At 37.2% G+C, this 15,980-nt stretch overlaps 1 protein-coding gene across 3 annotated transcripts in view; it reads left to right on the forward strand.

Annotated features, from left to right (window-relative positions):
* NRK (Nik related kinase) overlaps window positions 1–15,980 on the forward strand; it is a 128,492-nt gene that overhangs the window by 48,566 nt on the left and 63,946 nt on the right. For all 3 annotated transcript variants that reach the window (XM_025277286.3, XM_025277284.3, XM_025277285.3), the window contains exons 3-4: window positions 11,879–11,935; window positions 13,222–13,293. In XM_025277286.3, the coding sequence (XP_025133071.3) occupies window positions 11,921–11,935; window positions 13,222–13,293 (87 nt within the window). In that variant the 5' untranslated portion in view covers window positions 11,879–11,920. The remainder of the gene's footprint in view (window positions 1–11,878; window positions 11,936–13,221; window positions 13,294–15,980) is intronic.

The following is a 15,980-nucleotide window of genomic DNA, read 5'->3' on the forward strand; positions in this document are numbered from 1 at the left end:
CTCCAAATTCATCTGTCCCTTTGGGGCTCTTGAGCTTGTTGGTAGTGATGAAGACTAAATGGGGAAGCAAAGGAAAAGACTTTCAAATAACCAAACCACCATTACTTCCCATCTCAAACACTGGTTAAGGAAAGTCCCTGCTTGGAGGCAGGATTATGGGCATGCTAACCTTTGAAAGTTCTCTTGAACCCCGTGTCCTTATTTTTCTGCATAGACACAATGATGATGAAAATTATCCTGTTAGCCACGTTATCCACAGCACAGCATGAAGTATGTGGTCGATGCCATTTAGGGCTGTACTCTTGGTGACCTTGAAGCATCACTTGGTTTGTTTGCTAGGAGAAAACTGGAATACAAACAAATGACTAGAAGGACAAAACTGTGTGAATGAAAAGCAAGGTTACCAAATAGGTATGAGTGCAGTGAGTACCTTGTGGCCTTCTGCCACCACAAAACCAAAGGAAAAGAAAGAAAGAATGCCCTGGGGATTATGTGGTTTAGATTTGCCAACAGAAGGCAAAGCAAATAACTAGAAGGACTATGTAGGAGTTGCTGAATAGTTGGCAGTCTTTCCACAGCAGTTTGCTATAACTGCATTATTAAAAATAAAGTTTTTAGCCTAATCAAAATTACAAGGCCATCAAGGACTGTCTTGTGTTCTTTCTGGGGAAAAAAACATGGTAATTAACTGCTGCAGGATGATGGATTTTTCCAACACAGCTGTCACAACTGCTATTTTAAATCATTTGTTATGGTTTAAAACGTGTAATCCCCAAGAAATTGATCATTACTGCGATTCAATGCTGGTGTTTCAGTGCCTTAACCAACCTGAGCTTTACATGAGACCATTAACTAACAAAAGCCAGTCATGAAGTGCTAACTACTGATTTCTCAATGATCACTTCTGTCTTCTTTTAAACAAGATTTTATTTTTTTTAAAAATTTTACACTGAAATTTCTGGCAAGACAAAAACAGGTGCAGTCTCATATTCTTTTTTCTTTCTTCTCTGTATGGCCACTGCCACTTTTTTCTTTTCTTGTTCGCTGGCTGTGCCTTCCTAATCAGCATTACTTCATAGCCTTTGTTCATGGTGTGTCACTCACTGGGTCCACCCTGCCCTTCAGAATCTGTTCAAATGCTGTGACATCTTCATGGTGCAGTTGATATTGTACCTCTTCCAGGAAGCCTTCCCAGTTACTGTATTCATCATTCCCTCAATTAGTATTCATTAAAAGGGTACCAGCCATTCTGCTAGGCACTAGAGATACCAAAATGAAAGACATATATTCCCAAATTTCAAGAACTTTTTATTTTTTCATCCAAGTTTATTGTTGGAGTGACTGAATCCTTGATATGATTATATGTGTGAGACCTAGACTTTATTGACTTTATTTTTCCATTGTAATTGTCTGCATGTAAATTAATTTACCCATATATCTTGCTTATCATCATCAAGACTCTTTGTGACACCATGGACGGTAGCCCACCAGGCTCCTCTGTCCATGGAATTTTCCAGGTAAGAATACTGGAGTGGGTTGCCATTCCCTTCTCCATGGGATCTTCCCAACCCAGGGATTGAATCTGGGTTTCCTGCATTGCAGGCAGATTCTTTACTGTCTCTGCTACCAGGGAAGCCCCAATGTGCTTCTATATACTTATAAAGGATTTAAGAATATTGGGCCCTGCCTGGGGATATCACCTGTTCCCTGTTCTACTACTATCCTTCTCCATACCCTTCCTTCCACTTCTATATTAATATACTAGATTTCCTAACAGAAATCACAACGAGTAACTGGAATAGCTATTTATCTCCATTTGAATAGGTCCAGAGGCAGAGGACAGTCTATCAAACAAAAATGGAAATCTTGAGATGCTGTGACCAAGAGGAAATATGATGGACTGGCTGAAAATAAAAGCCTAATGGACTGGCTAGTCCACTACAAATAAGAAAGGCTAAGTTTCAAGTGACTAGGATACTGACAATTTGTAATTTGTTGTTGTTTGGTGGCTCAGTCATGTCCAACTCTTTGCGACCCCATGGACTGTAGCCCACCAGACTCCTCTGTCCACGGGATTTCCCAGGCAAGAATACTGGAGTGGGTTGCCATTCCCTTCTCCAGGGATCTTCCCAACCCAGGGTTCAAACCCAGGTCTCTTGCATTGCAGATGGATTCTTAACCATCTGAGTCACAAGTGAAGCCACCAATTTTCTTCTGTAATCATTGGCTAAGCTATAGTTTGATTCTGGATTACCAATCTGCAAGTTGACCTTGCTTTATTACTTCTGATATATTTCCTCAAATTGGAAGTAATCTGAAATGTGGTAATTCCACTTTCAGAAAATAAATCTGAAGAGTTTGGTGTTTAATGAAAGCTAGTGTAAGTCCATTTGTAAACCAGAATTCTTTTATGGTCATCCCTTCATTTATTTTGTTATGTATTGAAAGATTGTCCTGCAATTTTTTTTTTGTTTGAAGCAGACACATATACCTTTTAACAATGGTTTATATGTGACTAGTGTCCTAAATTCATAGACATATCACATTTTCTGTTCAAAGGACAGATTCACAATGTTTAAATTGAGCTTGGAGCCATTGACAAGCAATAGCACAGTAGTAAATTTTGTTTTTCCTATGAAGAAGACTAACACTGCTTATTTGATTATCTACATTAATTAATAAGAACATGAATCATTGCCAAATTGAAATCAACACATTGAGGAATTTATGTTCTTTCCTGGATAATTTCAAATGGTCCTTGAAAAAGAATACATTTGTCCTAATTACTATATTTTAGGGTATAATCCTAGAAAATAGTTGTGAGATCATAAATTAGAGAAATTTTTTAGGACTTCAAGACCTTCATGTGGTATCATATGTTTATTCTCTCAAACCCTTTAAACTGTATTTAGACTGTATTTGGGACCCAAGAATTCATGTTATTAAGTAGTCTTTGTATTTGGTTTCATTCTGTAATTGTTTCAGATATATACATCTTCAGTTCAGTTCAATTCAGATCAGTCGCTCAGTCGTGTCCGACTCTTTGCAACCCCATGAATCGCAGACGCCAGGCCTCCCTGTCCATCACCAACTCCCAGAGTTCACTCAGACTCACGTCCATCGAGTCAGTGATGCCATCCAGCCATCTCGTCCTCTGTCGTCCCCTTCTCCTCCTGCCCCCAATCCCTCCCAGCATCAGAGTCTTTTCCAATGAGTCAACTCTTCGCATGAGGTGGCCAAGGAGCTTCAGCTTCAGCATCATTCCCTCCAAAGAAATCCCAGGGCTGATCTCCTTCAGAATGGACTGGTTGGATCTCCTTGCAGTCCAAGGGACTCTCAAGAGTCTTCTCCAACACCACAGCTCAAAAGCATCGATTCTTCGGTGCTCAGCTTTCTTCACAGTCCAACTCTCATATCCATACATGACCATTGGAAAAACCATAGCCTTGACTAAATGGACCTTTGTTGGCAAAGTAATGTCTCTGCTTTTGAATATGCTATCTAGGTTGGTCATAACTTTTCTTCCAAGGAGTAAGCGTCTTTTAATTTCATGGCTGTGGTCACCATCTGCAGTGATTTTGGAGCCAAAAAAATAAAGTCTGACACTGTTTCCACTGTTTCCACATCTATTTCCCATGAAGTGATGGGACCAGATGCCATGATCTTCGTTTTCTGAATGTTGAGCTTTAAGCCAACTTTTCACTCTTCACTTTCACTTTCATCAACAGGCTTTTTAGTTCCTCTTCACTTTCTGCCATAAGGGTGGTGTCATCTGCATATCTGAGGTTATTGATATTTCTTCCAGCAATCTTGATTTCAGCCTGTGATTCTTCCAGCCCAGCATTTCTCATGATGTACTCTGCATATAAGTTAAATAAGCAGGGTGATAATATACAGCCTTGACGTACTCCTTTTTCTATTTGGAACCAGTCTGTTGTTCCATGTCCAGTTCTAATTGTTGCTTCATGACCTGCACACAGGTTTCTCAAGAGGCAGGTCAGGTGGTCTGGTATTCCCATCTCTTTCAGAATTTTCCACAGTTTATTGTGATCCACATAGTCAAAGGCTTTGGCATAGTCAATAAAGCAGAAAGAGATGTTTTTCTGGAACTCTCTTGCTTTTTCCAAGATCCAGCAGATGTTGGCAATTTGATCTCTGGTTCCTCTACCTTTTCTAAAACCAGCTTGAACATCTGGAAGTTTGGAGAATTTTGAGCATTACTTTACTAGCATGTGCAATTGTGCGGTAGTTTGAGCATTCTTTGGCATTGCCTTTCTTTGGGATTGGAATGAAAACTGACCTTTTCCAGTCCTGTGGCCACTGCTGAATTTTCCAAATTTTCTGGCATATTGAGTGCAGCACTTTCACAGCATCATCTTTCAGGATTTGAAATAGCTCAACTGGAATTCCATCACCTCCACTAGCTTTGTTCGTAGTGATGCTTTCTAAGGCCCACTTGACTTCACATTCCAGGATGTCTGGCTCTAGGTGAGTGATCACACCATCGTGATCATCTGGGTCATGAAGATCTTTTTTGTACACTTCTTCTGTGTATTCTTGCCACCTCTTCTTAATAGCTTCTGCTTCGGTTAGGTCCATACCATTTCTGTCCTTTATTGAGCCCATCTTTGCATGAAATGTTCCCTTGGTATCTCTAATTTTCTTGAAGACATCTCTAGTCTTTCCCATTCTGTTGTTTTCCTCTATTTCTTTGCATTGATCACTGAGGAAGGCTTTTTATCTCTTCTTGTTATTCTTTGGAACTCTGCATTCAGATGCTATATCTTTCCTTTTCTCCTTTGCTTTTCACTTCTCTTCTTTTCACAGCTATTTGTAAGGCCTCCCCAGACAGCCATTTTGCTTTTTTGCTTTTCTTTTCCATGGGGATGGTCTTGTCCCTGTCTCCTGTACAATGTCACAGACCTCGTCCATAGTTTATCAGGCACTCTTATCGATCAGATCTAATCCCTTAAATCTATTTCTCACTTCCACTGTATAATCATAAGGGATTTGATTTAGGTCATACCTGAATGATCTAGTGGTTTTCCCTACTTTCTTCAGTTTCAGTCTGAATTTGGCAATAAGGAGTTCATGATCTGAGCCACAGTCAGCTTCTGGTCTTGTTTTTGTTGAGTGTATAGAACTTCTCCATCTTTGGCTGCAAAGAATATGATTAATCTGATTCCGGTGTTGACCATCTGGTGATGTCCACGTGTAGAGTCTTCTCTTGTGTTGTTGGAAGAGGGTGTTTGCTATGACCAGTGCATTTTCTTGGCAAAACTCTATTAGTCTTTGCCCTGCTTCATTCTGTACTCCAAGGCCAAATTTGGCTGTTACTCCAGGTGTTTCTTGACTTCCTTCTTTTGCATTCCAGTCCCCTATAATGAAAAGGACATCTTTTTTGGGTGTTAGTTCTAAAAGGTCTTGTAGGTCTTTATAGAACCGTTCAACTTCAGCTTCTTCAGCATTACTGGTTGGGGCATAGACTTGAATTACTGTGATATTGATTGGTTTGCCTTATAAACGAACAGAGATCATTCCGTCGTTTTGGAGATTGCATCCAAGTACTGCATTTTGGACTGTTTTGTTGACCATGATGGCTACTCCATTTCTTCTAAGGGATTCCTGCCCGCAGGAGTAGATATAATGGTCATCTGAGTTAAACTCACCCATTCCTGTCCATTTTAGGTCACTGATTCCTAGAATGTCGATGTTCACTCTTGCCATCTCCTGTTTGACCACTTCCAATTTGCCTTGATTCATGGACCTGACATTCCAGGTTTCTATGCAATATTGCTCTTTACAGCATCTGACCTTGCGTCTATCACCAGTCACATCCACAGCTGGGTATTGTTTTTGCTTTGGCTCCATCCCTTCATTCTTTCTGGAGTTATTTCTCCACTGATCTCCAGTAGCATATTGGGCACCTACTGACCTGGGGAGTTCCTCTTTCAGTATCCTATCATTTTGCCTTTTCATACTGCTCATGGGGTTCTCAAGGCAAGAATACTGAAATGGTTTGCCATTCCCTTCTCCAGCGGACCACATTCTGTCAGACCTCTCCACCATGACCTGCCCGTCTTGGGTTGCCACACGGGCATGGCTTAGTTTCATTGAGTTAGACAAGGCTGTGGTCCTAGTGTGATTAGATTGACTAGTTTTCTGTGATTATGGTTTAAATGTGTCTGACCTCTGATTCCCTCTTGCAACACCTCCATCTTACTTGAGTTTCTCTTACCTTGGACGTGGGGTATCTCTTCACGGCTGCTCCAGCAAAGCGCAGCTGCTGCTCCTTACCTTAGACGAGGGGTATCTCCTCACCGCTGCCTCTTCCAACTTTGAATGTGGAATAGCTCCTCTACGCCCTCCTAGATGTTTAATATACATCTTAAACACTGTAAATTCCTCCAGTAAAATTGTGACTTGGCACATTTTGTCTCTTTACCTCTCCTCTCCACCCCTCCTTTTTTTTTCTCCCTCCACACTTTTAGAGTCTCTTCTCAGACACCTTTACCTTGCTCCACATTCTAGACCCTTGCTACTTTCATTATGGTTGAGGAGCAATCTCTCCTGGAACTCCTCAGACTCTAGCACTTTCCTTCCTCCATCAACACTTAACTGTTTATTACCATTCCTGCAGTTATCTAATCTGATCCTCTAACTCATGCTAAAGTGTTAATGACAAATGAAGAATGATAAATCAGTTTTTTCAGCTAACATTTGAATAATAAGAGAGTTTCATTTCTTTAATAAAATTGAGGCCATAATACTGATTTTTATACTTTGAAGTGAATTGTAAGGTGGAGTGGAAGGGGGATTTTTTGAGTAGTTGACCTTCTTTTGCCTCTAAAATTCGTATCATATGAGCTGCATCTATAAATAATGAAATTTAAGTTAAATGAGCTTGGTGACAAGACAGACAGTTGCCTAAGGTGAAAATGTAGGTGATTTGACTCCAGATGTTAATAGGCTTGAGCTTAGAGTCGGGAAATTGCTACAAAACATTGTTACTACATATCTTCTATTACTCAAATATGAGAGGACCTGTGAACATATTCAAAAGATTTAAGCAGAAATTTCTTTTCTTATGGTAGGAATGAAAGCTAGGGGAATTTTCTTCTTCTTGCACTGTGATGCTTGAGAATTAAAAATTCTTAGTTTGCAAACCCTATTTAAGGGAGCATTGTACTATAATGCAGTTGTAGCTCCTATATGATAGTATTGAAATTACTGATGGCAGGAAACTCAGACCAAAAAACCCCACATTTATAATTTAAGGTTTTCTTTGTGATTTTCCTTTATAATATTCACTAAGACCAGTGAGAAATGTGAGATTATTTAACGTTCAATCTAGGATTAAAAACCAAACTCCTTTCTTAGCATTCTCTATGTGTGTTTTCAACAAATGATGTTTTAAATTAATTTTTCATAAAGCATATATTGTAACTGAAAAAAGGCACATCCTAGAAATAGAATTTGCTGGTCCTGGTTCAACATCTTATTTGATAGGCAATCTGCTTATGACAACATGACCTTCAGCTAAAATCAAGATCTTATAACAACTTCTATGTAGTCAATGAACCACAAGATGGCACCACTAAACAAATAGTTTATCTCAAGATGATGTCTAGGTTCTCTAGATAAATGCTCAAGAATAGTGTTATTCCTCTTTAAAACCAACATCAATCACTTCTGATTGATAGAATGAATAGAATATGAGAGGGGGGAAATAGGGAAAAAAGAAACCTAGCAGACATCACTTAAACCAAGTGATCTAGGTTAATATCACCAATGATCAGTTGTGGTCATACCATGTACTTGTGACATGATGTCATGAGAAGGGCACTTCACTCCCATGGTGTTCTTTCCTCAAACCCGTGACCTCAGTCTAGTCATGAGAAAACATCAGACAAACCCAAAGTTAGGGACGTTCTACAGAATACTTGACTGTACTTCTGAAAAGTGTCAAGTTCATGAAAAACAGAAAAGACTGAGGACTATCACAGATTACAAGAGCCTAAGGAGACATAACAACTAAATAGAAGGCAGGATCCCAATTTGGGTCTGACAAAAAGGACATTAGTGGGGAGACTGAGGAAATCCTAATAAAGATAATGTCGTTAAGAGTATTAGACCAATATTAATTTCTTAGTTTTGACAGTTGTGCCATGGTCATTAAGATGTTAACATTTAAAAGAAACAGTGTAAAGGATATAGAGAAACACTGTACTATCTTTAGAACTTTTCTCTGAATCTGAAATTACTATTTAAAAAATATTTTAAAAGTCAAGATACAGAAAGTAGTCTCTGATATACTAGTCAACAGGCAGCAAATTTCCATTTATTGCCTGGATATTTTAGACATCTATGAAAACTTGCATAATGGTTAGGCATGTTAACCCTGTGCTTGGTTCCACAATCTGGGGTTTAATTCCTCTATAGACATAGTGAGCATGTTTTTTAAGACTCCACATTAGAATACCTTGTCTCACCAGAAAAAAAATTGTACTTTTCAGTTGAGAGAATAAAACACAGATAATAAAGATGGAGCCAAGTTGATTTTCTCTGTTCTATGGCAATTGGTGGCACCTTTTTAAAGACGTTATCTCACTAATATATGTCATGAATGTGATGGCTGTGTATTCCATATGTTTAAAAATTTTGTGGTTTACTCACTGTAGATCTTGCCACATGCCAGGATTCCCTATCCTTCACTTTGCTAACATGCCAAGTATTTGTGTTGCACAGGATAGTAGTTTGGCTCACAAAACCTCTTAGAATCAAGGGGTAAACATTTCAACTCCTCTAAAGGCTGTGTGAGAACCAGTTTCCAGCATGTTATATTTGTGCATACAGATGTGAGTAAACTTTGACTAGAAAGTGTTTATGTGAATAATTAGAAAAACAGTACTTTCTGTGTCCTGATAAGGGCTACATAGATAAAAGTTTTAATATATACTTTTTCCCAGATCTATAAATTAATGTGGGAGTTTCCAACATATTTAAATTTCCACATGCAAGAGATTAAAATTGAACCTTATCTTATCCCACTTCGAAAGTTAACACAAAATGGGTTAAAGACTTAACCTGAAGTTGTAAAGTTCCTGAGAAGAGAACATAGTGGGAAAAACTTCTTGACATTGGTCTTCAAAAGGATTTTTTGGATATGACACCAAAGCACAAGCAACAAAAGCAAAAATAATTAAGTGGGACTACATTAAGCAAAAAACTTTCTGCATAGCAGAAGAAACCATCAGCACAATGAAAAGGCAACCTACAGAATGGGAGAAAATATTTGCAAATCATCTATCTGATAAGGCATTAATATCTAAAATATTAATTACTTTTCTCTGATCAATCAATAACCTACAATATTTTTGTTTCCTTTAAAAATTCTAGTCTTTGGTAGCTGTCATGCTCCACCCAAAACTGCTCACCTGATCTTAGATATTTCCTTATACTTTGATCATTAATTTCTGAACACTATTCCAAGTCCAGCCCCATTCCCGTGCTTAGTTTCCATCAGGCTAGCCTTGTGTACTAGTTTTCGAGGTCTACTATAACAAATTAACCACAAACTTGATGGCTTAAAAGAAAGGGAATTTATTCCTTTGCAATTCTAGAGGCTAGAATTACAAAATCAAAGTGTCTATAGGGCTATTCTCCCTCTGGAGGGACTAGGAAGGAAGATTCCTTGCCTCATCTAGCTTTGGGTGATTGACAACAATCCTTGTAGACACACCAGTCAAATCTCTGCCACTGTCATCATACGGCATTCTCCCTGGATATCTGTGTCCAAAATTTCCCCTTGTTACTAGTTACTGGTTATAGGGCCATCCCTAATTCAGTATGACGTTATCTTAAGTTGCTTATATCTGCAAAGGCCCTGTTTCAAAAAAAAAAAAAGTTCACATTCAGAGATACCAATAGTTAGAACTTCAGCATTTTTTTTTTTTTTTGAGAACACAGTTGAACAAAAACCACCTTGACCCAACTCACAGGCCTGACTCCACAAACTGAAACCAACAATCCATGCCACTTCTCATCAGTGCTTCAACCATTTAACCAGTATAGCTTCTTAATGCCTAGTTCAATTCAAAATGCTGGTGTTTCTAGAGTTACTTTATTTCTTTGAAAGCCTACTGATCTATTTGTGACACATGGCTTCATTTACAAACTTTCATTTACAAACAGTGGCTTGTTCAGTAGGACTGAAGTAACCTTGAATGTACAGGATTAAATCCCATCTATCATATCATGGAAAAAACAGTTTTGACACTCATGTAACATTGATGGTAATGGTAGAGTGGGCTTCTTTTCTTTCAAGCTTCTTTGATCAGTTGGCTTTATTTTGATGAGAAAACTTGTAGGAGTCATCTAAAGTATATTAAAACTTCTACTTTGTTTTCATATACTTCAAAGCACATATTTTTATGAGAGGTGTGACAACAGACAAGCAATATATTTAAGGATCACTGTCCTGAATTCAAGGAATCTTGATCTCTTGCGTAGCTACTCACTTGGCACGTTACCCAAGATATTAAAAATACTGTCCAGAAACACCACCGCCCCCTCATCTGATCATTTTGTACGTATTCATTTTGATATTTGGCAAAACTAATACAATTATGTAAAGTTTAAAAATAAAATTTAAAAAAAATAAATAAAAAAAAAAAGAAAATGGGCAGCAGGCAGAGGTGCCCAGAAGCTAAACTCAAAAAAAAAAAAAAAAAAAAAGTGACTGTATTTCACCTGAGATTTGTGACTACTGACAGTTCTTTGTTTTGCCCCCGTATTATTTTACTACATTTGCAGTAACAAATCCACAAATTAGGTGGCTTTAAACAGCAGAAATTTATTCTCTCATAGTTCTCAAGGCTGTAAGTCTACAGAGCCATTCTCCCTCTAAAGGCTCTAGGGAAAAATACTTCCTTCCCTCTTCCTAGCTTCTAGTGGTTGCCAGCAATCCTTGGCATCCTTTGGCTTATAGCTGTATCACTCCACTTTCTTCCTGTCTTCATATGGCCATCTTCTGTTTCTGTGTGTGTCCAAATATCCCTCACCTTTCTCTGATAAACGTACCAGTCATTGACCATGGTAATCTAATACAACCTCATTTAACTTGATTACATCTGCAAAGACCCTGTTTTTGAGAAAAGTCACAATCTGAAGTTATGGGTGAACCTCAATTCTGGGGAAATATGTCTAACCCAGTCCAGCCAAAGAATGCAGTCTCCTAGGGAAAAAAAATCTGTTTCAAGTTCAAGCCTTACTCGTATCAGTATCAGACAGATTTTTTTCTGTGACTTCAGCTTGAAATAGTTTAAAAGGCATTAGTTACAAAGTAAGAAGTCTTATTCCCAACCTCTGTGCTCATTTTTGAAAATTATAAATCTGTAGCTTGTACTTGCATTTTGTATAAATACAAGTTCTTAGAACTCAGAGGGTTTTCAATATGAAAGAATCTTTCAGAACTTCTGTTCATAAATATCTATGGTTCATGTGATTGAGACACACTGAATGGTTTACAAGCCATTGAATGAATTATGTGTCACTCTTATCTGTGATAATTATGGAAAAAACTTTTTTTAGTATATGAAGAGGAGTTCAATAGAAATATCTGTCTGCATAGTACCACATAATCAGGTGGAAAATGTTCAATAAAACATTTCCTTTTTCCCTATCTCCAGTTTGAAATTTTTACTTTTCATTGGGATGCTTTGGTTTATATAATACATTATAGTTCATCTCTCTATAATACTTTCTATCTTAGACTACAGTGTTTAACCTTATTTAATTTTAATATTTTTTTACTTTGCTTCTTGATTGCTGGATTATATAGCCAGCATTCAATGTTTATTATTATCTTATGTTTCAGGGACTCCATGAAAAGACTGGTGCATTTACAGCTGTGAAAGTGATGAATGCTCGTAAGGTAATATTACATCCTGTCTGTATTCTGTTGCTTAGTGGATTGTGGTCTCGGGATAAACAGCTCAGAAAATATTGTATTTGTTTTTTGCATCATTGTTATAGATAATTATCTTAATTTGCATTTATTATATTTATAATTTAATATTATTTCTATCACTAGTATATTATTTTTATTATTGATTTATTACATTTATCATAAAAATTGTAATCACAGCAAAAGTCCTATATATTTTTATATTTTATAAAAATGAAAAAATCCGTATTCCTGTCTATTTCTAGTTGATTATCTATTTCCAGGTATAGTAAATAGTAAATTTCCTCTAATATTGTGTTACTCCTCTGTGTTTTATTGTATTTCCTTCCCTCCCCAGCAATTCCTTTTGAAAACTCAGGCCATTAGGTTTTCAGTGACAGATAGAAGGAAAAGCACTTGTCTGAGATGCACTTTTTTTTTCATGTATTTTTTAACAGATGCACAAGATAGAGTCTAATTGGCAGCGTTCTGACCAACATTCATAAAGCTGTGTCATGGGTCATAATATATTGTCATAGATTATGCTAAACCCTGATTTCTGTCCTCTTTAGCATGAGTACTTCACTTTCTCAGGATAATATTAGCACGAGCATAACAAAGGTCAAGATATTTTCACTTCACTATAACCTAAAAGAAAATTCTAAAATATCATATATGAAAAAGTGTACATAGTCACTGAATTGTTATCAATGCCATAAACTGTTCTTTTCCAATTTGTGCAGGAAGTGAATTGCTGAAACTGTTTAAAGAGTTGCATGTTTTTTGTTTCATCAGTAAATGTCAAATGAATTTTGAGGCGTTGTGGATTTATTTTACCCTGTAAACCATGACTTCCAAATGATTAGCTTGGTACTCTTTGAGTGAGACTCTCTAAAATACTTATTCCCTTTTTTTCAACTTAATAGACTTTGACCCACATTTAATCTACGTTTTAGATACTCTGACTTGAAACAGTTAAAAATTATGTTCAGTCCATAGATAGTGTCAGTTACCTTGTTTGTTAGAGGCAATAGCACTTTACAATCATCAGATTGTAATATTTCATAAATGTCAGTTAAATCTATTACTATGAATTTTTTGCCAAGTTTCTGTGTATATAAGAATCTGATTTTTTTAAATTAAAACTATTAGTGAAAATTGAGAGAGGAATTATATTACTCTTTCATTTAGTACTTAAGCACAAAGTACTCAAGAATAAATCATTTTCAGAGTGTACCAATGTGTTTAATAAAGTTTTGTTCTTGGCTTTGCAGACCCCTTTACCTGAAATAGGAAGGCGAGTGAGAGTGAATAAATATCAAAAGTCTGTTGGCTGGAGATACAGTGTGAGTACTGAAAGTCTTCATTAGCGTCCAAGCCATCTTTCCTTTAATTTTCAACTTTAAACTAATCCCTTTGTATTGTATCATCATCTGTAGAAGGCCACCACTAAACTCTTCTTGCCTAAAAGTGATATTTATGTTTTTAATGTACTGACATAGATTCATTCATCATATTTGAACACTAGCAACTTTCGGAAAGTAGGGCCTGGAAGAAATGGTACCCTGAACAGGTAAGTGTTGACTGCAGATGAAGGACTAAGTAAATTCACAGCAGATATAGCCCAGTAGCTGAATAATAACAAAAGAGATGATGGGAACAAGAGTAAATTTTGTCTAAAATTGGCCTTATATGCTTAGTCACTCGTCGTGTCCGACTCTTTGCAACCCCATGGACTGTAGCCCGCCAAGTTCCTTTGTCCATGAGATTCTCCATACAAGAATACTGGAGTGGGTTGCCATGTCATTCTCCAGGGGTTCTTCCTGACCAGGGGATCAAACCCAGGTCTCCCACATTACAGGTAGATTCCTTACCAACTGAGCCACCAAGGAAGTCTAAAATTGGCCTTGGCAAGGTTCTTTTCATACCTTTTACATGATATTCTGGACTGACTAGCTTTTCCCCCATCAAGATTTTTAGAGACATTGCCATCATGTACGAGCCCAATGAAGACTACTCTTTTCGTGTGTGAGAGTACAGTCATAGACAGAAAACCAACAGGCTGCCCAGCCTGAGTGTTCAGACATCTGGCCCAGTACTTGAATACATGAAGGTGATTTCTACCTGAAACTTTTTAACTGCCTTACAAAGCAGTTTCTATTACTCTGATAATTTGCTGGCTCTAGAATAAGCTCTGGCAAAGGAATTTCTTTTTCAGTAGATCTTGATAATCTAGATGTTAGTGATCTATCAAAGTATTCTGGGGGCCTAAATAGAGAATTTTGCTCTAACAATATAACTGATATTTTTTTCTTGATTTTTCTCCCCTGCAGTTAGCTATCTAGTATTCAAATATTTTCAGCCTTTTGTATCTTAATAAATATGCTTACAGACTCAATTAAAAATAAGCTTTTCCATTAATAATCACACCCAGAAGAACTTTCTAGTTATATTAAGAAGATATCAGTAAACAGTTTCATGATTAGTTTAAAAGTACTGGGCTCCTGTTTTGTTTACCGTGTTTCTTGGGAGACAAAGCATATCTAAACGTAAGAGGTAATGCTTATGTTAATCAAGAAGCTGTGAAAGGTAAGGTATGAAAATTAAAATTGTTTCACTAATTCTGGTTTTATCAAATATTTGTGTTAATTCATTTGAAGATCATCTCCAAACTCTCTCTGAAGTCTTTCTATAGGGAAAAACACTTAGATTTTAGAATTGGGTGAAATTGCAATGCAAGTTTTGGCATCCTGAGCTGCCTCTTCTTGACAAAAAGCAGGATATTCAGACCACTCTGGGATCAACTGGCCTTGAGCCAGGAAATGCTATAGCATCATATTACTGGGATATGTGTGAGAGTTTTAAATTACCCACTTGGCCTGATGGATATAATGTACTTATGTGTTTCTCACAAGCTCAACTTCCTGTTAATTGAGAATGGCAAACATACTAATGCTTTCCAAACATATCTGATCTTGGTTTATTGGTTTTGGGGGAGTTTACATTTATGTGGGAGACCCACTCTTAGAAGTTTTTTCTAGTTGGGAGCTTTGAGTTCTCTGATTATATATTTTAGTAAGAAAAATAATTGATCGGCCAGTTAGCATCTCTAAATCATCCTGAATCCTTTGGGGTAAGAAGTTTGTGACTTGCACACACATCTCATTAATCAGGGGTTTACGAAAATAGCAGTAGTGTGGAAGTCAAGAAACATGAGTTCCAATGCCAAGTCTACTGCTAAATAGCTAAGAAGTACTTGGAAGAATGGTCTTACCTCTCTAGTCGTCAGGTTTATCATAGGCAAAATGGCACCAGAATATTTAGCCTACCTATGACAAGAATAAAAGTATAGTTAAATACAACTACATAGTTGCCAGGAGCCCAGCTATTCTCTTCCTGCTTAAGGACATGAGGTTTCTAACTCAGAAAGAAAAGGAAGTTCTTTGATATCAAACTACCAAACAAGTTGAAGGACTCAATCTAGCCTGTGCTTCTCTTTAACCTGTTCTTTGTGTTCTTATCCTCACATTACCATCTCATTCTTATTTATTGCAGTCTTTATGAGTTCATATTTCTCTCAGCAGAACCTTGGTGCCTTGCTAGAAACTGAGAGTACCCCTCTACATTTAGAATTGCTAGTTTCTAAGGTTTATTTCTATATGATGGCAGATATTGTTATCATTTCAAAGAATAACAACATCACAAGGGAAGCAGAAAATTTAAGGGTCCTATATGGCAAGAATGAAAGCCACGAGGATCAGCCTTTAGCTAAACAGGTTAAGGGAATGTGAAGGTAACTTATCAATCAAGCTTCCCTGGGAGGCTAGGGTGAAACTGGAACCTGAACTTCTATATAATTCTCATGCTACAGGTGATTGTTTTAATTGTTCATGCTTTTATTACACAATAAATGCAAACCCTGTTGTTGGGGTTTCCAACTGGAGAAATAAGGCTCCATCCTGTCCCCCAAAGACATTCAGGTGTCTAGATTTGTTTTATAGTTGTTGAATGTTTATGGATAAATCCATTGGAA

The sequence above is a fragment of the Bubalus bubalis genome, chromosome X (genome assembly GCF_019923935.1).
Source record: "Bubalus bubalis isolate 160015118507 breed Murrah chromosome X, NDDB_SH_1, whole genome shotgun sequence".
Taxonomy (NCBI): Eukaryota; Metazoa; Chordata; class Mammalia; order Artiodactyla; family Bovidae; genus Bubalus; species Bubalus bubalis.